Source organism: Acomys minous (assembly GCF_964271855.1).
Source record: "Acomys minous genome assembly, chromosome: 16".
Lineage (NCBI taxonomy): Eukaryota > Metazoa > Chordata > Mammalia > Rodentia > Muridae > Acomys > Acomys minous.
The window spans coordinates 78,994,478-79,007,656 of NC_140498.1; the positions used below are offsets into that span (position 1 = coordinate 78,994,478).

Genomic DNA, 13,179 nt, shown 5'->3' on the forward strand with positions numbered 1-13,179 from the left:
CACACACACACACACACACACCACACACATACGCACACATACACATACACATGCACGCACATACACACACACACACACCACACACACACATACGCACACACACACACACACACACACGCACATACACACACACACACGCGCACGCACATACACACACACACACCTTTGAAAACTGGCCAATCCTTTTCAGGGGGTGTGACTCTAAGATGGAGGAAGGGGTAGACTCCTTACCTTGGAAGGGGCAGAAGGGTTTAGCCTGGGGCGCTATAAGCTAACCATACTAGGTGATCACTCACAGCTCAGAGAGCCTGCCTGGTGGTGCTGGCCCCCGATCCCAGCTCTCAGTGAGCTGAGGCAGGAGCACTGCTGTGAGTGGATGCCAGCCCGCACTACCTAACCAGAAGAGATCTAAAGGAAAGACAGGAAGGTGGGGAAAGCCACGAACTCGGGAAGAAGAGAGAGGCAAAGGTACTTTATTCCATGGGCAACACCCAGGGATAACACTTAAGAAAATTGCTAACATAAAATTCAAAACTATTAAAGATCCAAAGGTTACTGTCTCAGAAATCAGGTCAGAAAAGGAACTGAGCTCTGAAAGGCCTTGAGCCCAGTGCCCAGCCCTCAAAGTATGGGCGCAGCATCGGGGGTACGGCTGGCTGGTGGTGTCAGTCTCTGTGAGACACGGCTCTCAAGTTTGGCCCTGGGGACTGTGACGGGGCCTGAGGACCCTCTGGAGCCAGGCAGCTTTGATCTTTGGAGATTTTTAACTCAGATAAGCTCAACATCCGGAAATGTCCTTCGTTTTGTTCTTCCTCTGGTATCTCGTGTCCCTGGGATCAAAGCCTCTTTCCCTGGCACCAAACAGTGCCCACTGCGGGGTTCTGGCCATGTAGTCGCTGGCGCTGAACGTCTTTGAGCCTCCACTCTCTTCGTGCTGCAGGACGAGCTCCTGGAAGCGGCCGTAATCGATCCACGTCCACCACTCTCCATCAATCTTAAACTGCAAAGAAAAGACGGCAGATGAGAAGCAAGGCTGTATGAAGCAGAAAGTTCCAGCTCCGCTGGGCTCACAGCAGCATGCTGCCTAGAGAACCTCAACTGAGAAACCGCCCCCACCAGACGGCCCTGGGGTGCATTTTCTCAATTGATGCTTACTGTGGATGTGCCTGGCTCACCGCGGGTGCTGCCATCCCCGGGCTGCTGGTCCAGGTGGTATAAGAGGGCAGGCTGAGTGAGCAAGCCATGAGGAGCAAGCCAGTAAGCAGCAGCCCTCCATGGCCTCTGCATCAGTTCCTGTCTCCAGGTTCCTGCCTTGAGATCCTGACCTGACTTCCTCCAGTGATGGACTGACGACAAGCAGTACGCTGAAATAAACTCTTTCCTCTCCAAGTTGCTTTTGATCCTGGTGTTTCATCACAGTAAGAGAAGCCCTGACTAAGACACACAGCATTACTGTGGACTGGAAAGATGGCTCAGTGGTTAAGAGCATATACTGTTTTCCCAGAAAACTAGAATTTGTTCCCAGCACCTGTGTTAGGTAGCTCACAACTTCCTTTAACTGCAGCTCCGGTAGATTCAATGCCCTCTTCCGACCGACATGGGTGAACCCACCCCCAAAATACATAAATATAAATGTGTTTTTTTTTTTAAAGATCAAATAAATGTCTAAAAGTCCCCAGAGTGAGGAGGCCAAGAATGCAGCTCAGCTGGTAGCAGGCTCCCCAATATGTACAAAGCTTTGGGTTTCGTTCCCAGCATCCCACAAACTGGACATGGTACCGCACATCAGAAATCCCAGCATTCCAGAGGTAGAATCGGGATGATCAGAAGTTCAAGGCCAGCCTGAGCTACCTGTGACCCCGACACACACACTCGCACACACACATGCTTCAACCTGTTAATAAGCCCTGATTTTCCTATTGTGTTACATAGGCTTGTGTCCCTGAAGACTGCTCCGTATCACACATATTAACAAATGTTAACAAGGACTACTTCCTGAGCTGGGCATGGTGGCCCAGGCCTGGAGTCTCAGACCCTGGGAGACGGGGGCAGAAAAACCAGAGGCCAGAGCAGGTCATACACACACACACACACACACACACACACACACACACACACACACACACATCATACACATATAGGCATGTAACAACAATTAATGAAAAAAATAGGCTATGAATTTGAAAGACTGTAAGGAGGGATCTATGGAAGGGTTTGGAGGGGAAAGGGGGAAGAATAGGAAGTTAATTATCATCTCCAAAAAAAGAAGAAGAAAAATTAAAGCCTTTAAAAAAAAAAAAGAAAGAGAACTTAAATAAATGGGGGGGGGTGCACAGGTCAGCCTGGGCTACAGAGTGAGGCTATATTTCTGGAAAAGGAGGGAGACTACTCCCTAAAATTGGCAGTGGCGTTCTAGAGCTAGGTGACTGCAGACAGCCGCAGAGAGCTACGTGTCTGGTGTTCCGCAGAGTTCATGGTCAAGCTGCTTGGAGCTCTTCCTGCTGTGGCTGCTTTTTATCTGGTGTGTTTTCACAGCTCTGCTAGCGGGGCGGTGTGGAGGGCTTCTTTTTGCTAAACTTTGCTTGAGTAAAGCCTTAATCAATGGCTTCTAATTCTGAGCTGCTAAATGACTCAAGCAAGCCTTTGCATCCTGACGTGCATACAATATCTCATTAGCGGAAAGCCTCGTTAAGAATTTCAATTCAATAATGGGGAATAATCCAATTTGTACTCTCTTAAGTAAATTGCTTCTCAAAAGTCGCTGTGGAATAATGGTCAGGGATGAAGAGAGAGCAGAAACAAGCAAAGAGAGGCCAAAGAAAACTTGCTCTGTGGAGAGGGCTTTTCATTCCAAGGCTCGATGTGGCATCACTTGGGTAAAACGAATGTTGGCGGGTGACTTGTAAATAGACAAGTGTTTCTGTCACAGCGCTAAGAAGGCTGAGGCTCGAGGAACTAGGCAGCCTGGGCTACACAGTGAGAGCCTGCCTCAAAATAGCAGCAGGGCTGGAGATGGGGCTCAGTGCTTCGGACCTCGCACTGCTCATGCAGAGGACACAAGTTCAGGTCACCCGTGTCGGGTGGTTACTGTAGCAATGGGGCATTTGATGCCCTCCTCTAACCTCTGAGGGCACATGCGTGCATGAGAGTGTACACAGGAGCGCATGTGCACACACGCACACACACAATTCAAATAAATCTTTGAAAATATAAACAAAAGCCTAATAATTCTATGAACCAATCGAGGCAAGTTTCCAGTTACAGCTAAGAAAAAATATTAAAAATGAAAAACATGGAGTTTCCTGGAGTTAGGATGCTACTGGATGAATTTCAGTGGCTTGTGGTCTGTGTTAAACAGTTAAGAGCTTTCTAGTAGACAGGGCCAAACGCACGTAAGAGCGTAATTAGTCTGCTGATGAACCACGAGTCTCCCTCTTCCAGGTCCAGTGTTTGAAGTGGAGCCCCGAGGCTTCCTGCACCGTCCAGGTGGAGGCCTGACCTGCCAGCCTCACTCCCTTCCAAGGCGCACAGCACACAGTTGTCCTCAGTCCTGGGACACGCAGCTCTTTCCAGGTAGGCATGATGGCCCACACGTGCAACCTCAGCACTCGGGAGGCAGAAAGAGTTAAGAGTTCAAGGTCACTTGGCTCAGTGGTGCACGCCTTTAAATCCAGCACTGGGGAGGCAGAGGTAGGTGGAGCCCTGTGAGTTCAAGGCTAGCCTGGTCTACAAAGCAAGTCCAGGACAGCCAAGGCTACAAAGAGAAACACCATCTTGCAGGGGAGAAAAAAAGAATTTTTTGGTTTTTTTGTTTATTTGTTTGTTTTTGTTTTTGTTGAGACAGAGTTTCTCTGTGTAAGGCTGTCTTGGAACTCTCTTTGTAGACCGAACAGGCTGGCCTTGAACTCACACTGATCCGCCTGCCTCTGCCTCCCAAGTGCACGCGCCACCACGCCTGGCAAGTAAATCTTATTTTAAAGCAAACAAAAAATAAGAAATAAAGGATTCCTTGTCATGGGTAGTCTCAGAAAAACAAAAGGATATTTTTCTTTTCTTTTTCTTTCTTTCTTTTGGGTTTGTGTGTGTGTGTGTGTTTTGGGTTTTGTGTGTGTGTGTGTGTGTGTTTGTTGTTGTTGTTTTTCAAGACAGGTTTCTTGGCATGTAATCCTGGCTATCCTGGAACTCACTTTGTAAACCAGGCTGGCGGTTTTCAACCTGTGGGTCATGATCATGATCCCTTTATGAGTCAAACAACCCTTTCACAGATATTTATGTTATGATTCATAACAGTAGTGGAATTACAATTATGAAGTAGCAATGAAAATAATTTTATGGTTGTGGGTCATTAAAGCTTCACAGCATTAGGAAGGTTGAGAGCCACTGGATTAGAACCCATAAACCTATTTTTTTTAGACTAGCCTACAGTTAAAAAAAATCCCAGCATTCAGGGAGGCTGAGGTAGGCAGATCTCTGAGTTTGAAGCCAGCCAAGTCTACAAAGTGACTTCCAGGACAGCCAAGGCTACACAGAGAAACTCTGTTCTGAAAAAACAAAAACAACAACAAAAAACTTTAGAATTGAGTCTCTGTATACACACACACACACACACAATTTCTCTCTCTCCCCTCCCTCCCTCCCTCCCTCCCTCCCTCCCTCCCTCCCTCCCTCCCTCCCTCCCTCTCTCTCTCTCTCTCTCTCTCTCTCTCTCTCTCTCTCTCTCTCTCTCAAAACACAACAAACCAGGCAGTGTGAAAATGTGGGAGGCCATGCTAACGGACTTCTGACACTGTGCGCTGGTCCAGAGTGGACAGAATGGAAGAAGCCACTTGCACAGATGGGGTGACAATTCTGACTCCCGGTCTCTGAGGACACAGCTGGAGGACAAGCTGCTGTGACAGGACATGGATGCACTAGTAGTCTTGGGTCACTCTAACAAGGGACCTCAGTCTGGGCAGCTCAGGAACAGACACACTTTAGAGGCCAAAGCCCATTATCAGGTCTCTGGGTAGGGCCATCTTCCTGGCTAGCAAAAGATGCCTTCTCGGCGGGCCAACGTGGCCCAGTGTGCAGTGTGCAGGCCATTCAGTGTCTCCTTGAGGATGCTGACCCGTCAGATCAGGGCCCTGTTCCCATGACTTCATCCAACCCTTAGAAGCCCCATCTCTACGACAGTCACACCAGAGGATTAGAAAGTCAATCCCAGTTAATGTGGAGTGTGGGGGACACAGACGTCCATCCAGAGTATAGGTGACTCAAACTACTTATTGCTGAGTCTCTAGGCCTCCAGGATCAAACGGAATTTCTACATGCCTCAAGACAAGCTGAGATAAAAGTAGCTAAGAAAAGTCAAACTGTTTCACGCAAAAAGCAGAAGCTAAAAGGGCACCGTTTAGCATGACTGACACAAAGTGTGTCAGAAGACAGCTGTGTCAACAGGGAAACAAAGCCTCAGATCTCAAGATGTGAGAGGAAGTGTCCTGGGGGGGGGTCATCTGACTTCAGGGCCTCCTCACACCCCCACATGAAGGGTAGAGTAAATCTACGCAGAATAATAAACAAACTCAAAAGGTCACGGATGATCTTATGACACAGTGTAGTGAGGTTATGTATGGCCCTGACCAAACAGCCAGGCTGTGCTAGACAAGACCAGCCTGAGGGCAGATGCACAGGAGTGAGGGCTTTCTTAGTGCTTGTATTAGGAAAGACAGTGGACAAGTGGACATCCACTGTGATCAAGTAAAGGGGTGGGCAGGAAACAGAAGAAAGGGAAAAGCGATGGGGCAGAAGCACACCACTTACCTTTTTGTGTCCGATCAGGAGGCAGTTGGAGTGCTCATGTTCACATGCAATTTCATAGTCAGGAAGCAGATCCACCAGCTCGTGCACAAACCGGACAACTTCCTCGTGCCAGGGCACATTGGCCATGGTGAGGCTGCTGGCTGCACTCTCGCCACAGTAGGTCACGCCCTGTGGGAAGGACAGCAGTCAGGGTCGTTAGTCACAGACCATTCTGCGGAGGGCAGCTTGTGGTGGTCACATCTCACTATCAATATGACTGGATTTGAGATCACCTAGGAGACACACCCCTGGACAAGTCTACAAGAATGTCTCTAGGAAGAGTTAACCGAGGTGGGACCCACACTGAATGTGGGCGGCACCATCCGTGGGCTGGGGGGTCCTAGGCTGGAGCCCCAGCATCCATCTCTCTCTCTCTCTGCTTCCTGCCTGTGGTTGCCATGTGACCAGCCACCTCACGCTCCTGCCGCCACGCCTTCCCCGCCATGATGCGAGCTTTTCCTCCCTTAAACTGCTTTTGCATGTTGTATTTTCTCACAGCTATGTGAAGAGTATTAATTCAGATCCCACTGAAACTCTATAATGAAATAACTATCTTTTCAAACAGAATCTGTCTAGGTGGCACAGGCTGACCTAGAATTTGTAGTAATCCTCCTGCATCTATCCAGGCACTGGGATTACAGGTGTGTATCACCATATCAAACTTGTGATAAGCTTCGAGTATGATTTTTTAAAATTTATTTATATCTCACACATAGGAGCATTTGCATGTATGCATGCATTTTTGTGCACCACATGCAAGCTTGGTGCTTGTGGAATCCAGAAAAAAGCACGGGATGCCTTGGAGCTGGAGCTAAACTCAGGGCCTCTGCAGGGGCAGCAAAAGCTCTTAACTGCTGAGCCATCTCTGCAGCCCCATTGAGTGTGGAATTTATAAAACTAAAGTATTATATATTATGTAGACTGAGGAAATCATATGCAGGATATGTATATACACATTATATTCATGAAACAACAATTCCTGAAAACAGAGGCCATGAACTTGGACGTGAGCAAGGAAGGGTGTGTGTGAGAGCTTGTGGGGATGAAAGGGGAAACGATGAGATTGTATTTCTAATATCAAAAGTAAAGGAAGTAAAAACAAATAAATAGAATATCACACCAAAGGAGAAACACTTGTGGATTTACATACAAGCCTTACTTATTTTACCAACATGTAAATTCCTACTAAACACAACTGTAGCAGGATAGGCTTCTAATTCTTGAGCCCTACGTGAAACCCCAGACATGTCCCCCAAGTCTCCTCAGTCCTCCTCTTGGTAAACTGCAGAGGGGAAATGCTTCTTCCTCTAATAAGAAGGCACATCTCAGGCCTCTCCAGAGCAACCCTTTTTGTTTTGGTTGTGAGATGCTCACGTACCCAGGCTAGCCTCAGGCTTATCTGCAACCTTGCTCCCCATGTCTGCTCCCCCCTGGTCCCCACAGCACACCGAGCTGGAGCACACGGAGGGGAGCTTAGCCGGGCGGGAGGGTGCAATGCAGCGTCTTGGTCGGCAGTAAGAGCCTGAAGAACCGCCTTCTGCTGGTCTCAGGATGAGGCTGTCAGGGGTTGGACGTGCCTAGCCCTCACCGTTGCTCCAGGCAGGCTCCCTGGCCACACAGCTCCCTGGCCCCACATAACTGGGTGAGCTTGAGCTCCTGAAGATCCTGACTCTGTCCCTGAGTGCTGGGACCACAGCCACGGCCACGAGAGCCAGCCCGGAACTGGACCCTCTCAGCAGCTGACTTGACTTCACTCTCAGCAGCTGGCTTCACTATTGTAGACACAGGCAGTAAATGAAACTGAAGGGCATGTGCACTGCTTACACACTGCGCCCCCACCCCAACACCAACACAGACATTCAAACACATAGACACACACACACAGATTAAAACAGACATACATGCCACATTAACACGCACACACACATATTCAGACACATTTGCCACACACACATACATATACACACACAGATTCAAACAGACACATATGCACAAATGCCACACACACACACACACACACACACATGCACTCACCACACCACATACTCTGTAGGAGGAAGAACTGCATCCTATTTTTTAAAAAAGCCAATCCTACAAATGAGCTTTAGGTGACCTGCCCCTACAGATGGCAGAGCAGGGACTTGGCCTGAGCCTCAGATGAGCTCTACAAACCCTCACTGCAGATGGCTGTCACCGCAGATGACCGTCATCACAGATGGCCGCTCGCTGCAGATGACCTCTTACTGCAGATGATCATCGCTGCAGATGACCGTCACTGCAGATGACCATCACTGCAGATGACCATCACTGCAGATGGCTGTCACCACAGATGACCGTCATCACAGATGGCCGCTCGCTGCAGATGACCTCTTACTGCAGATGACCATCACTGCAGATGGCCACTCACTGCAGATGACCATCACTGCAGATGACCGCTCACTGCAGATGACCATCACTGCAGATGGCCACTCACTGCAGATGACCATCACTGCAGATGGCCACGCACTACAGATGGCCACTCACTGCAGATGACCATCACTGCAGATGACCACTCACTGCAGATGACCATCACTGCAGATGACCATCACTGCAGATGGCCACTCACTGCAGATGACCATCACTGCAGATGGCCACTCACTGCAGATGACCATCACTGCAGATGACCATCACTGCAGATGGCTGCTCACTGCAGATGACCATCACTGCAGATGGCTGCTCACTGCAGATGACTGCTCACTGCAGATGATCATCAATGCAGATGACCATCACTGCAGATGGCCACTCACTGCAGATGACCCTCACTGCAGATGACCCTCACTGCAGATGACCCTCACTGCAGATGGCCACTCACTGCAGATGACCATCACTGCAGATGGCTGCTCACTGCAGATGACCGCTCACTGCAGATGATCATCACTGCAGATGGCCACTCACTGCAGATGACCATCACTGCAGATGGCCACTCACTGCAGATGACCATCACTGCAAATGACCATCACTGCAGATGACCATCACTGCAGATGGCTGCTCACTGCAGATGACTGCTCACTGCAGATGATCATCAATGCAGATGACCATCACTGCAGATGGCCACTCACTGCAGATGACCCTCACTGCAGATGACCATCACTGCAGATGACCACTCACTGCAGATGACCATCACTGCAGATGGCCACTCACTGCAGATGACCATCGCTGCAGATGGCCACTCACTGCAGATGGCCATCACTGCAGATGACCATTAATGCAGATGACCATCACTGCAGATGGCCACTCACTGCAGATGACCATCACTGCAGATGACCCTCACTGCAGATGACCTCTTACTGCAGATGACCGTCACTGCAGATGGCTGCTCACTGCAGATGACCATCACTGCAGATGGCTGCTCACTGCAGATGACCATCACTGCAGATGGCCACTCACTGCAGATGACCATCACTGCAGATGGCCACTCACTGCAGATGACCATCACTGCAGGTGGCTGCTCACTGCAGATGACCATCACTGCAGATGACCATCACTGCAGATGGCCACTCACTGCAGATGACCATCACTGCAGATGACCACTCACTGCAGATGACCATCACTGCAGATGACCATCACTGCAGATGGCCACTCACTGCAGATGACCATCACTGCAGATGGCCACTCACTGCAGATGGCCATCACTGCAGATGGCTGCTCACTGCAGATGGCTGCTCACTGCAGATGGCTGCTCACTGCAGATGACCATCAATGCAGATGACCATCACTGCAGATGGCTGCTCACTGCAGATGGCTGCTCACTGCAGATGACCATCAATGGAGATGACCATCACTGCAGATGGCTGCTCACTGTAGATGGCTGCTCACTGCAGATGACCATCAATGCAGATGACCATCACTGCAGATGGCTGCTCACTGCAGATGGCTGCTCACTGCAGATGGCTGCTCACTGCAGATGACCATCAATGCAGATGACCTCTTACTGCAGATGACTGTCACTGCAGATGGCCATCACTGCAATGACCCTCACTGCAGATGGCTGCTCACTGCAGATGACCATCACTGCAGATGACCATCACTGCAGATGGCCATCACTGCAGATGGCTGCTCACTGCAGATGACCATCAATGCAGATGACCATCAATGCAGATGACCATCACTGCAGATGACCTCTTACTGCAGATGACTGTCACTGCAGATGGCTGTCACTGCAGATGGCCACTCACTGCAGATGACCATCACTGCAAATGACCTCTTACTGCAGATGGCCATCACTGCAGATGACCATCACTGCAGATGACCGTCACTGCGGATGACCATCACTGCAGATGGCCGTTCACTGCGGATGGCTGTTCACAGGTACAGCAGACACTCCACCCAGATGCCCTTCTCTGAGTGTCAGCCACCCACAGCCCCTCAGAATAAATGGGAAAATAGCTTCTGTTTGCTCAGAGATTTGGAGAATTCATTAGGCTAAACTTCGGTGGATTTTAGAGAGAGCAAGTGGTAACACAGTTTAAGACACCATTAGGAAAAATCAAGCTGGAAAAAAATAACTGTACTACTAACCCGAATGTACAAAAATACAGGAAACGGGTGTAAAGGCAGGTCAGATTTCAATGCTGCCTAGATATTTCAAGTTACACAACTGTGTGGAAAAGCTACCTCAAAGGAACTCCTTGTTAATATTTAAAAGCGCCCCAAAGCAGAGCTCTCAGACGAGATCATATATTATAACTATGATGGAGGGAGAAATTTTAATAATTTATTATTAGCAATAACACATCATGAGACGCTAAAGGGGACTCACTGTGAAGACGGACTGTGTGCTGAAAGTTTAAAACCTTCTGTGTTTGTCTCATGTAGCCCAGGCTGGCCTCCATTTCACTATGCAGCCAAAGATGACCCTAAACTTCTAACCCTCTGGCCTGCCCCTCCCACATGCTAGGCTTACAGGCATGGCCCAGCAATCCTGGCTTGTGCAGGGATTAGTGTGCGAGAGGAAAGCACCATAGCAGCGTAGCACCAGCCCTGCCCTAAACTGTCTACTCTCTAATGACTAGGAACCAACTGTTGAACAACCACACATTTCTTTCAACTTGCCAGGATCTACAACCACCTCCAAGATGGCCCTGGGGTGTGTCTGTGAAGCCTTACCATAAAGGGTTACCTGAGGGGCAAAGACCTGAACGTGGGCGGCACCATTACCCTCCCCCCCTCGTGGGCTGAGGACCCACACTAAATAAAAAGAAAAAAGGAAGGCCCGCCAAGATGGCTCAGCAGGGAAAAGTGCTTTGTCACCATGCTTGGTGACCAAGTTTGATCCCCAAGTCACATGTTATCGGAGAAAACTGACTCCTAGAACCTGTCCTTAATGTCGGAACATGTCCAAGAACGGAGTCCTGTGAGGGGAATTCTGAGTGCACATGAGAAAACGACAAGAAAACAGAGTCTTGTGACCTCAGTTTCTTCATAAACACAGAATTTTTCTTGGAATGTGCGTTTGTGCCCCTCCCAGGTGTGGCACACGGGAGTGAGCTCACTTCACAGTATTTACTACAACTGGCTATTGTTGGTTTTTATATCTGTGTAAGAGCATGTTTCTGCCATGTGTGGCTTGAACTTGTGTTTATGTACAGCTTGAACTCATGAGAATGTTACTCTGGTGACCTTTCTTAACCCTCAGAGTATAAACTGTTTGACCCTCTGAACGCAACTTTAATCTGCCTCATTTTTAGGCTCCATCCTGCCACACTGCACTGCCTTGAGGGTGGGAAACACACTTCCAGATGAATCAATCAATCTCTCTCTCTCACATATATATATATTGTAATTATTTTTTTTTAGACAAACGTTGTGGATGGCAGCACATACCTTTAATTCTAATACTTTGAAGGCAGAGACAGGCTCTGTAAGTTTAGGAATGCCTTTGATGCCCCACGCTCCACACCATCCCTTGATGCCTGACTACAAGTGTCTCCTCAGACTACAGCACACACCCCAAAGAATCCCTGCCCCCTTGTAAGTGGCTCCTTATGGAGTTTGTGGATGCAGCAAAGAGATAAACAGCAGGTACGGCAACACTATAGGCACAGGAACGGGCACGCTCCCGACCTTGGCCCTTACCCTGCATGTGGGTAGTGAGGGGAAGACACCGAATCTCGCTGCTGGGTGTGCTCAGCTAGCTTTGAGCCCTGTGGACAGTGCTAACAGAGGGTGGCTTTAAAACAAAAACCACCTGACTACAAGTAAGTGCCAAGCACGTCCTAGATTCAGCAGAGGACACAAACACGACTGGCTTCTGTGATTTCACTTTTCAGTGCAGCAGGTGTTTGTAACGTGGGACACATTCTTTTCTTTTCTTTTTCTTTTTTTTTTCCAAATAAAAACCTATTTATTCAAAGAGGCAGGAATTTGGCTAGGCACAGAATCCCATAAACGGTCTGTATCTTTGCTATGTATGCTTTGTATGATTTGCTGCCCTTTCTGTCCAGCTCAAAATGCTGCAAAACATTCTTACCAGCATGCACGTAGATAATGAGAGCTGAGTGTCTCGGGCTCACAAGTGAAGCCCCATTCAAGCCTAATGAGGCTAAAATGCACGCTAATTTACAGGGAATATAAAAGAAAAAAATATTTTACCACACTGGCACCGAAAGAAGAGGAAATCAATATAATGAAGAGATAACATCTACTGATTTATTCTCTATAAAGTGCCTAATGAAAGGCAGTCTAACCATTCACTGGATCCAGGCACAGATTAGCCCACTGACCTCTCAAGCAGACCTCTTGACTGACTATTGGTTTAAGGCAGGTGGGGCAGTGCACACTTACAATCCCAGCACTTGGCAGGCTGAGGCAAGGCAGAGATTCCAGACCAGCTTGGGCTACATAGCCAGACACCTGCCTCAGAGAATAAAAGCTAGTGTTGTCCTTATTTTAGGGCAGATAATTCAACTAGAAAGGCTACATTCTGGTACATAGCGAATATGTATCAACATGTGTATCAAAAATATGAGCAAGATGGCTCGGCAAGGCAGGGTGCTTCCTGCCAAGCCTGAGTGACTGTGCTGGATCCCTGCAGGCCCCGGGCTGGCCTTTGCGTGCTCCCATGCTCAGGATGGGGAGACTCATGAATAGCCAATGTTATTTTAAAAAGTGAATAAAAGTTTTAAGTTGTGAAAACCAAACCTGCAGTTAATTCCCCAGTCACCCTCATAAATAAAATGAAAGGACAAAGACGGCAGGAAAAGAAAGACAACATTTCTTAATCTGGATCAGTCAGTAAAACAAGACTAAATGCTGGAAAGATCTGAACAGGGGCCACATTTGGAACACATCCGGAAACATACA

The 13,179-nt window shown here is 48.5% G+C and overlaps 1 protein-coding gene across 1 annotated transcript in view; it reads right to left on the minus strand.

Moving 5' to 3' along the window:
- Positions 1 to 445: 445 nt before the first annotated feature.
- The window catches only part of LOC311586494 (S-adenosyl-L-methionine-dependent tRNA 4-demethylwyosine synthase TYW1), an 80,256-nt gene continuing 67,522 nt past the window's right edge, over positions 446 to 13,179 (minus strand). The window contains exons 15-16 of the mRNA XM_084762554.1: positions 5,800 to 5,967; positions 446 to 1,000 (exon numbers count right to left, since the gene is read on the minus strand). Coding sequence (XP_084618680.1) covers positions 779 to 1,000; positions 5,800 to 5,967 — 390 coding nt within the window. The 3' untranslated portion in view covers positions 446 to 778. The remainder of the gene's footprint in view (positions 1,001 to 5,799; positions 5,968 to 13,179) is intronic.